The following is an 18251-nucleotide window of genomic DNA, read 5'->3' as shown; positions in this document are numbered from 1 at the left end:
AAATAAATTAATACACAGCATTCCTTTTCAGTTGTGAATATAAAGTGTGACTTACTCTTTTAGTTAGCTGGGTGTCCATCATGAAATTATGCACATGTTTTTCAGCTTTGGTAAGTTCTAACTTCCTTGCCACCACAGCTACCACCAGTGCAGTGCACCCAGCACCCTGAAAACAATAAAACAAACCCCCAAGATGTTACTACTGCATTTTGCAGAGTTTTTATAGGAAGTTTCTCCTTTCCTGTAGAAGTATGGCAAGCATCAGGTGATTCATCCCAGGTAAATACAGTGAACATACTACAGCTGTTTCATTTCAGAGTAATGACAAGTCAGTATTTACAGGCGGGTAAACTATTAAGGCACCAAAATAATAAGTGAGCAGCATCCCTTAAAAGTTCAGTTGTTTTTTGTTTTTTTTTTCCTGCAGGGGTTGAACATTTTCCATTTCTAATGCATAAACAAAGGGGGTGATTAAAAACAACTTTTTAAACCCAGTAACAGAGTACCCTGTTCTTAAAAATTTTCCCAAGGTTATAACAACTGCTAAAGAGGAAATAAGATTATATTAGTATTTAGCACGCACACACACAAAAGAAAAGTTTCTTAGGATTTTCTGCAGGGCCTAAAAATAATAGTAAAATTATTATTTACTCACTTTAGTATATCTTCCTGTTGTTCTGAGTCCTTCAGTGATCTTTTCCTATATTATTTCTGCTTATCTTATTACCATATAAAATAGAACACATACACTGGACCACATGTTCAAAACTTGGACAGAGAAAATACCAATTTTCTAATTCATGCTGTGTATGCACAGGCATGTATACACATTGACATGCATGTGCACAACAGGCAAATTCCTGAAGATGACTGTCTCTTTGGAATGACAGTGGCTTTATCAGCATCACAAATACAAATGCTTCTTTATGGGGCAGGTGAAACAGAAAGGAAGCTAAAATGAGCCAGGTAATAAGCAGTGTCAGTTTTACACATCTAGAGGTATCCTTACCTTTACACTATTTATAAATTGTGCTGCTTTAATAATTTGTTTTAACAAAAAAAAATCTTACCGTTTCTTTAAAAAAAAGTATAAATATCTCATTAAATATACAAAGCTACATTTAACTTGCAGGTTCATTCCAATCTAGCTCTTAATCACTTGTGTCAGTTCCTCTTCAATATAAAGCAATCTCTCATTGCTTCTCATTGAAGCTTAGCACATTTTGATTCACAGAGCTTTCTTCTACACATTCTATATTTCTCCCATAAATTTATTCTCTATCCCTCAAATCTATAACTGCCTTACCCTCTCCGGAAAATCCAGAAGAAATCTCAGAATTTAGCTTTCAAAATCAAAAATCCATTATTAAAAACATAGAGACTGCAAAATAAATTAACTAATTGGAAACCTTTTTTCACACAGAGTCCTTAAAAAACTGGATATTGTCTCTGTGTGTACTTACTAAGGCATACAATGAGTTCTGTGAAAGCCTTGATTTAATAGTTTTTCCATTTCTCTGGTAGATTGTACCAAAAAATCCATCTAATCCTCCTCTCATTTTCTCCAGTTAGTTCTCATCTTCCATCCTCAACAGCTCTCAGCATTCCTTCAAATGAGTCTCTCATAAGTTTGCTGCATTTCTTGCTTCTTTCCTGTCCTCAATACTAAGCCTTTTTTTTTCTCCACCTCTCTGTTGTCCAGTCTTGTGATGATGTAATTAATGGGAATTTACTTGAAGTTTTGCTCTCTCCATGAGTCAAAATGGCACTATAAGTTCTTCTTCTCAAGACCCCATCAACAGTTAAAGAGAAAGAGCACAGCCACAGCTTAAGGCTAAGCACTTCAGAAGGCCACTGAGCCTCTGAAGAGGACAAGGCAGAAGATGCCCTAAGACATCCTACCTCCCTAGAAAACAGACAGTGCTCTTTAGATCTTCTTCCAGTCGAGGTAAATGCTATTATGCAGAAGACTTCTCTTTAGGCAAATAAATTAACAAATTACCCCATATAATAACAAGGGAATGAAGATAAAAGCAGGCATCTTTTGGTTCAGTATGTCAGGAAAACCAGGGCCAGATGTTGATTTAATGACATAACCAGAGTTCTGCCTGCTCAAAGCTGGAATGGAAATGAGCTTATCAATACAGACCCCACTGGCAAAAAAACCCACCTATTTAAGCCAATTTACTGGGGGAGGGAAATGCTAGATGACTCTTTCCCAATCCACCTCAAAAAGGCTAGAGGAATGGTGGCAGGCAAAAGAGCTTGCTTTGAAGCAAAATCATACCTGCCTTTGTGATTAAGGCATTTTCAATGTGGCACAGCAGCTGTAAGGGTCAAATGCTGTCAAAATAGGAGTTTTATGTCTCACATAAAATATACTGCCTGCAGTGTCACAATACTGTCACTGGTGAGCTGTGACAACCACCTCTACGGTGTTTATGCACTGCTATCTTCCTCATCTCCAGAACAGCTTATTGTGATAGCAAGGTACCTTAAATTCAGTTTAAACCTCTTCGTTTTGTGGTATATGATGGGATCTCAAGACATGAATACGAGTTCTTCTAGTGTTTCTTCAGAAGCAGGAAGTATTACACTACCTGCATGTTAACACTTCATAGTACTGTGAAGGAAAAATAATCACTCATAGCAGCTTCCAACAATGACTAAAATTCCACTTAACGTACATGATGCTAATTAGTATTTTATGTTACAATAACCTGCAGTATTACATGGCTCCCCTAAAGAGCTCAGCATCCTTAAAAATACTCATAAAGTGAGAATTATTCAAATTTGCAGAAATTAAATGGAGGAACTATAGTTACTTTAAAAAATTGTAGCATTGTGTGCATAATACTTGATATATTTTTTTACTATGTTGATTCACAGGAAAATCAGTAGGTCAGCTAATTCGTCCAGTACTATGCAATGCATCAGCTATTTATTTATTAAAATTGCTCAAACTAAGTGAAGGCACTAATAATTATTTCATCTGCAGGAGGGGTTTTTTAGAGAATAAAATTCTACAAAGTCTTATATTTGATGACTGTATTAACTTTCAACATCATTATTTTTATCCAGTTTTGAAGTAAATAATAAAATAAATCTTTGCTTCCAGCTCTTGTTCAGGAGAACTATATAAGATGAAGAAAATTAAAACGGCAGGCCCATATATTTTCAGGTATCAAAGCATTAATAAATTCTATCTGGAATTCACACTCCTTAATCAGCAGCATGACCACTTCCTGCATTATGGAGTTATCACAGTGTGTTTTGGCTTGGTAAGCAGCCTGGTTTTAAGGGCACTTAGGACAGAAATTATTACAACACACGCAGTGTAAGCAAATTGATCAAGCCAGGGCTAAGGTCTGACTACACTGTTCATCTGCTCCACTTAGTGGAAACAGGTAATAACAGAATGAGCCATTCATTAATTTGATGGTGTTCAAGTACTCTATGATCAAGTATTTGCCAGCAACTGCCAGTTTTAAAAGCTGATTCTGATACCTGAATTCTTCTGTTTTCCAGAGGGCATGTACAAGCTGAATAAAATTATCTACTAAAGCATGAGAAGCTCTTAAAGATCACAGATTGAAGAATAGGCAAGATTAGGAATCCGCTGATGAGCGGAGCAATGCTTATTTCCTGTTTGCAAGGATCAGAAGATGAAGCACATGAATTAATCCTGAATATGCAGTATTTCTTGCTTGATATGAAGTGTAGCATATTTGTCTACAGTAAAAGCAAAAAGTCTGAAAATAAACATATCCACAGTCTTCCACCAGAGCAAATCAACAAACTCTGGTCTTCACAGTGGCATCAGATCTCTGATGGTGATTGTAGAATTTGCACTCCTCAGCAGTACAACCTTTAGCATTGGGTTCACAACCGTTTACACAGGACAGAACTTGTCCTGACTGTCAATGTATTTAGCTATTGTCCTTTATGAAAGAAATTTGATGTGACTGCAAGCAACTTGAGGACATTCTTCGTATCTTTAATTCTAAATATGCTGCTCCTCTTAAGGACAAAGAATGGCACCTAAAGCTCAAATGCTCATGCAGGTACGCAAGTCTGTGAAAGCCATTCTCCTCTCTAGCCCTCTTTGATGCCTAGAATCCAAAGTGAGTTTCCCTGATAGAAATATAAGTGGAAGTGTACGTTGGCATTTTACTCATATATGCTTAGGCAGTTTTTAAACACTAGTAGGATAACAATTTTCTTTGTTATGTAAATATAATGATGACTGATACATCTAAAAAATGAATGGAAGGATGGATTAAATTGAGGGGGAAAAATAATGTCATCAGGCATTAATGTCAAACCCATGTTATTTGAAAAGTGAAAAAGAAGAAAGATGAAATTAGTTGTATTTTAAATTACACTTTAAATTTAGCAACTGAACATGACATGAATTTAACTTAAACATGACTCTCAGAAAAAAGCATGACTATTACGTGGTGCTGTCTTTCATTTTACTTACTTGCCATAAATTGCAACTTTCCCTATTTTCTGCACAGTCTCTTGGCACTTAGTTCTGAATTATTGCAAGCCTTCTTTCAACTGCTTTAACAAAGCAAACTATGTCTTAGACACATCAGACATTGCTGCAATGGTTATTTGCTTTACCTGTCATTCTTAAAATGTTACTCTGCTCTGTGTTAATGTAGTCCCTTCACTATGGCATTGTATACAGAACATTTGCCCTCAGTTGCAGTATTTTATGACTCCTCAGGGATTTCAGTTCTAAAATGATCTTTCAGACAAGATTCTTTGCATCACCTATTTACTTAGTAAAAGCTCCCAAGAAGCATATAAATCTAATATATAATTTTCTTTTAAAACCTTCCCCTTCTTTGTTTAGGATTTTACTTACTACAAAGCCTAGCAAAACCAGTGAAGGTTGTTGTAGTGTGTTCTGTTAGTTTGTTTAATTGCTCCCCCATTTTCTGTAATGGTTCTGCCCTCCCAGTTTTTCCCACCTTAGCCTTGTCAGTTATTATGTTCCCATGGCAACTCCCGCCATGGTATTGTCTGTCATTTGGTTACCTTGGTTACTCCCGCCACAGTTTATGTCAATCCTCTCTGTTATATTATTTCCCCTCCCCTGTGTTTCCTTATATGTGAATTTGTTCTCCTCTCTGGGCCCAGCCAATCACTCCCCATTCCTCCCAAGCCTCCAGAATCTTCTGTGCTTAGGGAGACTTGATTGGCTGTGGCTCTGGGGCCCCTCCTTTACATTGTTTCTATTGGGTTTTCTCTCATGCCCGTTATCCTAAGTCCACTCCCCTACCTTCCCCTATTGGTTCCTTGTAAACCCCTCCCTGAGATCCCTCCTCCCCTTTATAACCCTGTTGCACCTTTTGTTCTTGGTCACTCGCTGGCAGGCACGTTAGATTCAACACGTGGGTGTCTGTCACTCCCTGGTTGACAATAAATCTGACAAGTCCCCAGTGAGTGTCCGGACTCTTTACTCTCTTCGGCCAGCAGCGATTCCGTCTGCAGTGAGCACAGCCCGAAGCCTTCTGACGCTGAGGGGCGCTCCCACATTTGCAGCTGGGTGTTGGCCGCCCTCCTACTTGCCGGACACCTGACTTTAAGGCCACACCCTGCTGCAGAAGGTATGTCAGATTCTGGTATGCCCAGATGACTTCTACTACCCTACATAATTCCTCCTTGTTTCCCATTCTATTTGCTCTACAGGAATGGTAAACTCATCAGTAACTTGGATTATGTATTTCTACTCTCTTTATACAGCACTGGCATCAATAGGATCAAGAGTCCTGAAGGGCTACAGGAATATAAATAAGAATTAATAAAGGTGGTAGGGCTGTATTACCCAGTTATAGTATATACATCATACTAGACCCGACTTTCCTTTTCCCTTCCTTACCAAAGTCACTCATCAATACATTATTACATGCCAGCTGAGATGCCTTTTGCTGTCCAACCACAACCCTCTGTTCTCTTCACTTTTGCAATCCACACTGAGCTTTCTGCTGATATCAGCAGAATTATCATATCAAAGCTGACTAACTAAAAGTTACTACAGAGGATTTTACATCACAGTAAACCACACCTGACACAGCCATAGCAGATGGAAGGAAAAAGCTGGTGTTTCCCACAGCACACAATGTGGCTAAGGAATCTGGATCAAGACCATGCCTTCACTACCACTCACAAGTGCTAAGACTGAAGGTCCACACTGCTGCAAGACAGTGCTGGCAAAACTGCAGGGTTCAGACTTCAAGGGCAGCCTAGCATGTACATCTAACATTATTGTCAAGGTGCAGTTTTACTGATAGCCAGAGAAGCTTTCAGCTCTTCACCCAAGTGTTTATCTAAGGCAAATAAAGCTTAGCACTGGCTGCATTTTCAGTTAGAACTGAAAGCAGCATTTGGTCAGTAGAGAAACCCTGTTGTCCCCTAAGTAATCGCCTCGGGCGTTGTCACTTGGTTTTTTTTTTGGATAAGGTTCTGAAATACCTTCACAAGACTACAGTGAATTGAGTCACTCCTACAACCACCTGGACGGTGCTGCTGGTGAGAAGGGAAGCAACACTGTGTACCAGTGCCTCTGTTGCAAATCACCTGGCATCTCTGGTTTACTGGACTGGAATGAAGAGCAATCTTAAGTGCTGTAGGCGTCACAAAAATGTCCTGCTATACTTGCCTGTAGCTGAAAGAAGGCAGTTGCCACATTTCTTGCTCATTTCTCTTGGGATCCACTGAGGGAGAGAGAAGGTGCGCTTTGCAGACATATGGTTCTGGTGGGAAATTTAGCTCTGCACCAGAAAAGGCACAACATTCCTCCTGCTGCTCTGCATAAAATGAAAATCCTGTAAGAATTTAAACAGGCATTTTGTTCATTTGGCTCTCTCAAAGGTGGATATATATGACCACCAGGGAAGGGGAAAAAATTTTTTAAAAAATGTTGCTTGAAGTAAAAAAAAACCTCTCCAAAACAACACAGGCAGAAGCTAGGGAAGTGGTGCTGTATAAATGTGGGTTTGTATTTGTCACTGTTTACTGGGAGAGATGTATAACCTTGCAAGACTGAAATAAAATGAGTAATAGGACAACAACTATGTTATCTCACCAAAGAGTGATCTAAAAAACCTTTGCATTATTTACACTTTCATGTATTCAATATTTGCCTGGCTACTATTGTCTTCAGTGGCGTTTGTCTGCATCACATCTAGAATTTTACTGCAACATTTCTGATCTATACAGGAATAGATGAGCAGGTTTGTTTACTTCTAATTAGTCCATAAGGTTTTTGGCAATGTTGCAAAAATAAAAATTATGAAGACCATTCAAATGTTATGAATAAATGTGAAATTGATTAACTAGTGTCACACATAAGAGTGGGTATTCATAAGTGAGGGTGAAGTAAACTTCTTGAAAAATGAAAGCTGGGTACTAGAAGAGACATCTGAGACAACACAGGACATAATGATTCATAACATGAAGACAGTGTCTCTTCTACAGGGGAACCTATAAAGGACTGTAGTGTTAATGACTGTAGTGTAAATGTAGATTGTCACAAAAATTAGGACAATTTTCAGAATTATCAGAATCCCTGACAATTGAATATGCCCTGATGACTGGGCTTCTGGTAAACCTTCAGTGGTTATAACAGCTAAACATCCCTGGACAGTTTAACCCAAAACGCATAAAAAACTTTTTTTGCTGGGCAAGGGTTGAAGTCTAATTTCCTTAAATGAGCAGGCTTAACAGCCTATAAGGCTGATGGGAAACATCACTTCAATAATTCAGGATGAAAACTACCAGCGATGCTCTTGTTCTTCACCTCTGTTGCAAATGCAAAAGTTTCATGAGAATATGTGTAAAAGTAGACAAAAACTGCTGTATTAAATGTAAGGTTATTGCAAATGAAATTACATTTTCTCAGATCAAAGAAGTTTTGCTGCAACAGTCATCAGCTCTAGTCATACCTATGTAGACAATGAAAGCATGAGACAACTGCTTCTCATTCCAGCCAGGAAATTATTGCCTTTGAATTTACTGAAATGCATCCATAACTAGACCACAGTGGGAAAAAGTTCCTCTGTCCTCTGACACTTCAAAAACTTCCCTGCTCTACTGGAACGAACTAAAGACCTTCTGAAGAAGTCTTTTTCCTTAATTTTTTTAGTTTTGAAAGATGGTGAAACCTTTCAAGAGGTGTTGTTTACTCAAATGGAGTAAAACCTCTGCCATTGCCTCTCTTTTCAGATTAACGTCCTCTCAACCACGGCTTCAGGGATCATGTTTTAAAGCTTCTCAACTTGATTTTGATAATTTATGATTCTTTACTTCAGCTAGAAATTTCACTCCAACAAGCCACAGACATAGAATAATCCCAAACTACCTTTTCCCTACCAAAGTTACCATTTTTGCAATTTGTTGTGCTGGAACAACAATAGTAGAAGAGCGGACAAATTCCTCAGCAGCCCAGCTTTTAATAGCTTTACCCCTAAGAATGCAGGCATCATTAACTGTCTTCTCCATATAAAATTTCTGCTCAATATGTTGTGTACTTAAGTTCTACTATGATAGAAGGAACAAACACAATCTGTTCTAATGTCACTTATATTTACTACTGAATTATCAGAGTCTACTGAATCACATTCTAGCGCGTATCTGAGACATGGACCCAAGATGCTATCAATTAAATGAAAAGCTTTTCATATTTTCTGTACTCTCAGAGAAGTAAAAACTGAACAGTGATCTAGATGTTTGAGATATCTTCTTATCAACAGACTGATGCACCACAGTGCTTTAACTTGATTTGATCATACCTTTTCAGTTTTTAAAGTGTAATTCAAAATACATTCCTATATTTTATAAACTATTGTTTCTCTGACACACTATGCAATTAAACAATGTGAACAAAAATTTGCATAAAATCACACATTTTAGACATTATTATGCACAATAATTTACGACCTTTTTGTACACTACCCATAAAGTTCTATAAAATAATTTCCGTATTTGCTTGAATCTGATGTTTACCTTATTTCTTCTCTTTTTCAGGACTCAGCCCAGAAAATATGCAAACAATGTTAACTATGCAGTTAGAATCTACTTGTTTATCACCTCTTTTTTCTTACAATCTAACAAATAATAAATTTCAAAAGTAATACAGTTCAGATTTGCTACTTACAAAAAATAGGACAGTTAGAAACTGCTACTCTAAGTGCCACATTCCTATGTTAGATAGTTCTCTGTATTTGTTGGTAAGACCAGGCTGTCTACAATTATCATTTGCACAAATATCACAATTAAGTCTTAGATGAAGAGTCCTCTGTTCTTAAACCAGAAACACCTCATCCTCATCACTTTTTCCATGATTCATAGCAAAGAAACCATGATTGTTTAGAACTAAATGCAGATTTGCAAAGGACATAAAACCTTCAGCATGAGAGGATTTAAAATGAGATATTAATTTTTGATTTCACCATTTGGAACTAATAAAAACTATTGCTCCTAAAGCCATATTGTACACACTGACTTCATTGCAACTACTCTAATAAGAATATTTCATCTACATGAGTGGTCTTCAAATACCGTAGTTAAAAAATGCGACTTAAAGTTTTTGCAAGGAAAAACTCAAATCTCGTCCACAGCTATTGTATACATTTAAGAAACTTTCTGTATTTATTTGGTTTTTTCCTAAGCCTAATTATCCCTTTGAAGTTCATTTCAACAAGAGAAGTATAATTTCTACATTAGCAAAGCAGACACTTGAAATAATATCTATTTCATTTAAAGCAAACTTCATTGAATTATACCAAACCAACTGCATCCTGTGACAGGACAATTGCAATTCATCCATTTTATTTGCAGCTACATAGGTTTTTCTTACGTGTCTGCTTCTAACTGTTGGTGGGTGGCTTTGCAGGAAGATTCTGCATCATAAACTTTGCATCATACAATAAAAGCACCACCTCACCACATAATGCTGGGTCTAAAAGGAAAAATGTCCTTCTTAAAACTCATAGCAGGTCCTTGTATTTGCAGTCAGAAGAATTGATTGCCCTTGTTTTATTTTGTGTAACTGCAAAAGCTTACGAAGGTCTGCAAAAGTTATCCATCTCACAGTCCATAATTACGAAGCTTTCCGTATCTTCTCACACTCCCCCTTACCAATTTCTACAGAACTTCTTTAAATTTTTGCTAACTTCATTAATCTCCTTATAAAGCAGGGAAAATTTTGCAAACCACTCCAAGGCCTGAAATGCAAAGAGCCATTTAAAAAGTGGAAGTGCCGCCTACACCAGCAGTTCCACTTAGGAACCATACAAGGAATGTGTTCCACCTGTAGCTGAGATCACCTTGCTGATGGGCAACTGAGAGATCTGCCTGGGTGTGCAGTGACCACCAGGCATGGCAGCTCCAGCAGGCACAAAACACATGCACATTCAGTACACCAACAAACTGCGTGGCATGGCGAGGATGCCACAGGTCTCCCTCCTTCCTCTCTATCCTGCTCTGAGAACAGTGATAGCAGCTGTATGTGTATCCATCCAGCACACTCTTCCAGAGCTACCTAAAGAACACAATGGGCAGAGAATACATTTGCTCTCAATTTATAGCCCACCTGGCCCACAGTCCATGACTGCTGCCTAGTAAAGTTTCATTGGAAAAACACAGGTTGGTAATTGAGTTGAGGCACCCAGTTCAGTTTCACTTGCTTGACTGTAAAACATTTCTGCATTGTCTCCTCTTTGTAACATGCTGTGTCAGTATTTTTATGAAAGTTTCATACATTTAAGTGCTTTGAAAGATCAAAATGTAAAAGTTTTCATTGTTTGCTTTTTTTGTTCACAGGGTTGTTTTTTGGGGGGGGGAATGTTTGTTTGTTTTTGTTTTATTTTGGGGTTTTTTCCCCCAATTTCTCTAATACATTAATGACACATGTTTGCTATCTTACTCTCAACAATTCTCAAGGCATTTGGTATAATCTGAATATGTGTAAATATTTTCCTATTTTCCAGCAGTGTGCATTTGTAGAGTTTAAAAGGTGTCATTTTACATCAGTGACCGAAGACAGCAGTAGTTACAATGTCAATCACCAACACAGCTTGGTGCCACCAGCAGGCTGCACAAAGTCCACTTCTCAGGCTGGCATACAAGGCAGAGCTCAGCCTGAGCACTCCCATTTCCATTGCACAGAAAGCAATTCCTGAGGCAGAGGTCTACCTTCCTTCTTGATCCCTAGGGATCAAGACACCAAAGTAGGCTTCCTTGGGCCACCAGTTCCACAAAGCCAGTAATAATTCTTCAGTTGTCTGCATAACTACTCTTGTATTCACATGTATTTCTGTTTATTCCCCCTTCCATCCATTTTAATAGGGACCTTACCCAAAAGCATACACTCAGCAGCATTGATCACACTAATCCAATGCATTTGCTGCTTCACATGCTAGGGAATTACACTTTACCTCTTAAAAGCCAATATATGTTTTTTATTTTACTAGATCCATTCAACAGTTACCTTTGTGTGTCTTTTAATTAGATCATCAATTGCTCCTATTAAAATAAAAATCTAGGTCTGTTCTTTTGGGATTTTATATTTTCCACAACAAACAATAATTAGTTACTGTACAAGTTTCAGAGAGTAATTGGTTTTAAAGAATGATATTCAAGACCAGTAAGCTTTTCGGTATTACAGGTTTGTCTAGAAGAGAGTTCATTATTATATTTACTGTGCCAATCTTCATACTACTCAGGTCCTTTATAAAAACAAAACAAAACAAAACAAAAGGCAAGTACCAAAAAACCCAGAATAATTCCAGCATCTGACTTTTTCTCATTGTTCCATGTTTTTTTATCTCAAAGATTACTTTAATGCAGTTAGTGGTTAGTCTTTCTATTGTTTTACCTATCATAACACAGGAGGAGCTACTTGGCTCGTTTTCCCAAATTCATTACCACGACATTCTGATTGGAGCCTTTGCTCCTCCAAAGCTGCTGCAGAACTTATAAATCCATACTTGACTTTTCCACGGAAGCAGTGGAAGTGACTTTGCATGAGGATTCTGTCAATTCTGCAATCCCTGCCCTGCAAGGTGGCAATAAACACTGCTTCTCCATCCCTTTTCCTAGAATTTATTACCACATTTAATTCTCTCTGGCATCAATATCCAACGCAGAAAGGAGCAAAGGTAAACACCCCAGAAGATGGCAAATTTGAGCTCAGCCAAGAGCCTTTAAAAAAGCCCTGTGAGTCCTTCCTCTGCTTTTAGGCTGTACCTTTCAACTCTACTGCAAACTCTGTATTTAAGGAGATATGCATTTACCACCTTTTGAAAATATATTGGAAATCTTTATCAATCTTTATCAATAAATGCCAATAAGCTGAAACCTATCAGGTTTTTTTAAAAGATTATTTTGAAGCATTTGTTTAAAAAAATCCTTAAACCTTACAAAAAAAAAAAAAAGCAGTTTTTTTTTCTCTCTGGACATAAAATGTACACTTATTATAAATGAATCTTCTGTCAACCTGTGTGCTCAAAAGGGACGATGCTTTGATGGTATTTGCTTTCAGCCATAATCCCAATATAGTTGTTTTAATAGAAGCAGATTATTTATACATGCATTACTTATAATCAGGGGCAAAAAATCATAAGGAAGTATGTATGTTATTGTTGCATACTGTACATACATGACAATCATTCAGGCTTTCTCATTCACAGGGCCATTTACACAGAAGTTGGTACAAATGAGGGTGGCAGAGTCCAGAACTTGTTTACATCTAATTTACTGTAGATAACTGTAAATTTTCCAACCATCACAATACATTGCCTTACTCCCTGCCCAACTTTGACCAAATGGTGCAGTACAAAAAATTAAAAACAGACACAAAATGCACTTAATAAATATATATTGAGCATGCACAACCTAACAATTGCTGCATGGTATCAATGGTAGCAAAAGGTCTTACTGTTCAAATAGCATAACATCATTCCACTTAAAGCAATGGACTGCTATGAATAATATGTTATTAGACTCGTAAGAAAGAGTAGAAAACTGTACTCAAACAAAAGAATTTTAAGAATTTAGCCACCATTTTGTCTCTTTGTGATTAATTCTAAGAAACTCATAAGAAATTAAGAAATTCATAACTGAAGATCCGTTATTAGTAATGGTCCAATTATACATGCCCAAAGATCATCAAGATGATATGATACCTTAACATTTAATGGAAGACTTTACTGAGATTTCTGAATTATGTCAGGGTGCAATTTGTTTCTCTGTATTTCATTACACAGCTGCTAAATTTTTGCTTAAAGAAAAAGAAAACTCTTTTATTACTAGGAATGAAAGACTTTGGGTATGGCCTGATTAAGTACACCCTCTACAAGACAGCTGATGAATATTTCTTTATGACTACAAATAGTTTTTGGCTTAATTTCAAATTAATTAACAGCAATCACAATCTCATATCCAATTAACAAATTCACTCACCATGATTCCAGTAAGTAAACAGACCCCTTTTCCACAGTATGTATTTGGTACCATATCCCCATATCCAATGGATAGAAAAGTTATTGAAATCAACCACATTGCTCCAAGGAAATTGCTAGTAACATCCTGTTGGTCATGGTATCTGAAAAGAAGAAGAAAACAATTTCTTTATCATGAAAACATTTGCTAAACTATTGTGCTCTCTGAAAAAAAATGCATTGACTGGTCCATACAACCATTTTTGTTTACAATATCATTTTAAAAGCAGCTGTAAGGAATTAAATATAACTCAAATACAGGAGCAGTAATGGATCAGAAGATATAAAAATAACACCAGTAGTAGAAATAGTTTATAATTCAGTATTTGGTTATTACTGTAAAGCATCAGAAACCTCTTTGTTTTTAACATAATATCTTCACCAGGGGTACAAGTCCTGGTAATGCTCTGCAGCAGCAAAAGACCCCAGAACACCACAGGTGTTGCAGTCTGAGGCAAATATGAGAGTCAGAACGGGTTGTGTGCACAACCAGACAGCAGAGTACATCTTCATCTCCTTGGCCTGAATGCAACTCTATGATCAGAAATCCAATACTAAAAGAACACATAAATGCTGACTTAGACAACCCACGGTCTTCTCCCTCCTTCTACAAGTTCAAGGTAAATAAAAAAGTATGCCATTGTATTTCTCACCACCAAAAGATGTTTACCTTAAATATAGCAAAAACTCCCTTTAGTGTTTTAGTCAGCTATTATGTGAAATTTCACAATGTGCTGTTTCTTGACTTAGTTTCAATATTATAGTAGAATATGTTCATTTTTCCTTTCCGAAAACTGCTAAGTTTAGACAAATAATCTTGTCTCCACATGACATATATACCGAATAGAAGGTGAAGATACATTTTATGTTTAAAAGACTGTTGTCACCATTCACTCTGTGATGGGAAAAAAAAGCCTAATAGGCTAAAGTAGGGTGGAATTTTGCTTCCTGGACAGGGCAGCCCTGCCATAGAGACTATCTGCAGCAGCCACTGCAGACTCAAGGTTGCAATCACCCCTGCAGCTGCTGTGAAGCCTCAGGTTAACTAAATGCTGTTAGATTCCCCAAGGGTATTATTTTAGCCAGTCCCTAAATCCGTGTCTCACAGGGGGTCACAGAGGGCCATTTATTTAATTAGTTCACAAATCCGTAAACAACCTGCTTCCCACAACTGAAATAACCGCTTCTGTTTCCTTCCTGTCTGGACTGCAGTCTCCGTGATGGACCAAGAATGCAGAGCAAGCACAGAGGCACTCTCAGGAAATTCCCTGTTCTCACACATGTAAGATATTCACCATAAATGTCTGCAAAATACTATCTTCAAAGTCCCACCTATGCTCTGATGATTACAACAACATAAAAGCTCTTTGACTGCCAGAGACCACAGCAATCACTCCAATCAAGTCTGTTCCACACTTCACCTGGATTTTCCTCTCTCCTGGTGTCAGTGTTGTCTCTCACATACTTTATGCAGATTTTTCTGTTTTGCCTAGAACAAAACTTAGAAAAATGTAGTAGAAGTCCACATTTGGAGGTCCTAAGGACATCAGCAATGATAACCACAACAGCAAAAAGAGTTAAAAAAAAGAATGGCAGATTTAGCTCATGACCACAGAGCTTTGCATGTAGCAAAGCACAACTGGACATTGTTTCTGTTCTAGACTGCACTAAATGTTAGGGATTTTAGTCTCCACTCAAGAATCATAGCAAGTAACAGCTGTGAAATAAATATATGAATACAGAGAGAGAAACGCATTTGTCCTATCCAGGAGGCAAGAAGAAAGCCTGTGTACCTATCATGGTAACCCATACAGAGTATCATGAGATACGATCCATAGGATCTGGATGAACTTCACAGAAGGGTACTAAAGCTACACTACATTCTAAGGTTAGCAATTCAGGCAAATATTAAGAAATGCCCACATAAATATTTATAAAACATTTCTTTAATGCCTCTCTTTGGATTTTGAACCTGATCACTTCCATGCTTCATATGACGGAAAACAGAAGAATCAAAGACAACTCACTAAGTTCCAGAAACAGATAACCCATAAGAATATTAAAACTACTTTCTTAAGTCTTGAAGAGAAAGGGAAGAGAAAATGGGAGTCTTCATCTGCGTATCCTTTTACCCATGTCAGAAAACACACACGCCAACCAACACATAGGTTCTTTAAAAAAGGTGACATAAATTTTAAAAGGCACATCAGAAGTTTTACAAGCTTCTTTGGAGACATGGAGACAATTAAGCTTCCCTAGATTAACTATTCATTAAAGCTATCTACATCAATATTTATCTTGACATACACAATTCAAGGACCTGTTTAAATGTTTCCATCCTAGTTGTTAGGTCAGGCGTCTTGGATTCCCTACTCAGAGTATTTTCACCTAGTTATGATTTTAAGGCTATAGTTCAGCAATCAAATGTTGCATGCTTAATTTAAAAATCATCAGCAGTACTTATTAATGAATTTACTGTGATTAAGAAACAAAGACTATGGGAGGACATGAAATAGTTGCAGTTATTGCTGCAACTGCTCAAGCACAGTAAAGCATGCAAATTACATAATTTGCCTAATTTAATATTTCAAAAAAAACTCAAAACTTTTTCTCTTGCAACTGTACATGGAAAGTTGAAGGGCTGACTTCTCAAGTTAAAAATCTGTAGGTAAAATTGAGACAGTATAAAAGGGTATCACTCTCATGATAATCCTGTAATTTCTTTGACATATTTTTAAGCAGGTAGTTTAATCTTGTCTCATCTATTTTGAAACCTCACTTAAGATTTTTTAATCTCTTTGGTTAGCAGTTCTGGTGTATGTCTACACGCTTTGGATTTTCATAAGATTACTGTCGTGTCAGCAGAGATTTCCAAGTACTTTATAAAGTCACCAGGCACCACTATCACCTGGGACTCAAGCCTGAACCAGGAAAGTCAGGACAGTCTTCTGCTACCCTGTGTCCACAATCAGGTAAAAAAAATATTATTTTATCTGCATCAAAGCAGAAAAAGCAATAGCTTAAGAAAGCAGTATTGCAGAATCTTTATTTGTACAGTCATGGAAATGGCTAAAAACTAACACCACAGGCATTTAAATTGCTTTCTTTTGAAGAAGGGGAAAGAAATCAACCCACTGACCTTCGACGTGTTTTCAAAGTTATCCCAGCATCAAAGAGTGAACTTGTCCATTTATGCAGGGGAGTAGCAAAATGGTCACAACAGAAGTTAAACTTTGTCATGATTTTCTATAAGAGCATCTCCAATGTGTGGCTCCAGAAATCACCAGAAGACCACATAAAAGCCATTCCTACAAGTGTATCTTTCACTTCACCACTGAGATTATCCCCAGTAGAGCCAATGCCAGTGGACGTTATAGAGAGCAGAAAAGCCAACCACACCAGCACTGGAGCAGAGCTGTCCTGCTCTCTGTCAGTAACCACACGCCACTACAAACATCTCCTCATGCCAGCTGGACTGAAAGACAGCTTGGGTGTAACACATTCCAATATTCAACTGTAGTTTTCCCAAAGTATCCTTTCATTCTACATCTGAAACTTCTGAAACCCAATAGGAAAACACTTTACTATGAAAAGCTAGGAAACCTGAAAGCTCAGAATTAAAGAAGTAGAAACAAAGATTTCCTTTTAGTGAAGAGTTTCACACAAAGCAGAATCTTGTCATGACCATTCAAATTCCAAAATGGAAGATTTGTTGTCATTAATTCTTATTTATATACAGGTTTTTATTTTTATATTTTTTTACTTTTTAAATTAGTCACGGCAAACATATTCATATAAATATTTGAAGTCCATTATTCTTAATCAATAAAAAGCTTCCTAAGAAAGATCGTGAATCACTTGAAGATAAGAACTAGTATTAAACTGTATTAAAACTGCATCTATATACAGTTTGATTTTCTTGATTACACCCAGACTCACACAGCCACAGAATAAAGGGTCATTTACAAAACCTGTGTGTTCCTGCAGTGTACAAAAATCATTGGCTGAAGTCACACAGGCATAAGAATTATTTATCACACTTCTTTTCTAATAAGGGATATGTCAGCAGGCAGGCAGTGCTGCAGCTGGAACACACTATTCACCAGGCAATCATCATCCTGTGAAACACCACCATCCAGTTCTCACCAATCAGCATATATAAGTCTTGACACCACTCTAATTTAAACCAAAAATAGCTGAATGATTATATTTGTGAAAAAATAGCATGGCTCAATTCTTTCTCAAGCCAAACTGAGTGGGAGTTTTACAACTCATCTCAGAAAAATAGAAATATATTCCTCAGGCGACAATGCTGCAGTGGCTTTGTTTGTCAAAGAAATATTTCAAATTCTTTATCAAACAGCAGTCTCCTGCTTTCACTGTTAGTGTCATGATTTTCAGTACTGTTTCCCTTCCCTGTTTGTATATGATGAAGTTTCATTTAATTGGTAGAACATCTGCTTTTAGCTGCACACAATTATCACAAATTCACATCTGGACATTTAAGACACATTCATCTTAAAAAGAGCTTAATAAGAAGTAATCAAGTATAACATTAAGTTTGACCACCAGTGCATTAATTCACACTGAGCAGTTCCAATTCAGTTACTCTTGCCTCCATAAACAGCCTCTGATAACTTTGCTATTTTTGGTTTTGCCTCCTTGAACAAGTCAAGGAAAGAACTAAAATTTATTGAAAAGATGACCATTTCTGCCGCTTTTACCATAATCAAGAAG

General features: G+C 37.2%; 1 protein-coding gene across 4 annotated transcripts in view; it reads right to left on the bottom strand.

The window, feature by feature from the left end:
* KCNN2 (potassium calcium-activated channel subfamily N member 2) overlaps positions 1-18251 on the bottom strand; it is a 173317-nt gene that overhangs the window by 61723 nt on the left and 93343 nt on the right. For 3 of the 4 annotated variants that reach the window (XM_074533515.1, XM_074533516.1, XM_074533514.1), the window contains 2 exons: positions 13477-13618; positions 56-166 (listed from right to left, as the gene is read on the bottom strand). In XM_074533515.1, the coding sequence (XP_074389616.1) occupies positions 56-166; positions 13477-13618 (253 nt within the window). Of the gene's footprint in view, positions 1-55; positions 167-6673; positions 6817-13476; positions 13619-18251 lie in introns of all 4 variants that reach the window. The other variant, XR_012578288.1, reaches the window with a different exon arrangement.

Source organism: Zonotrichia albicollis, chromosome Z, assembly GCF_047830755.1.
Source record: "Zonotrichia albicollis isolate bZonAlb1 chromosome Z, bZonAlb1.hap1, whole genome shotgun sequence".
Taxonomy (NCBI): domain Eukaryota; kingdom Metazoa; phylum Chordata; class Aves; order Passeriformes; family Passerellidae; genus Zonotrichia; species Zonotrichia albicollis.
The sequence above is the reverse complement of the archived record's forward strand: the minus strand, read 5'-3'. Positions and strand labels throughout refer to the sequence as shown.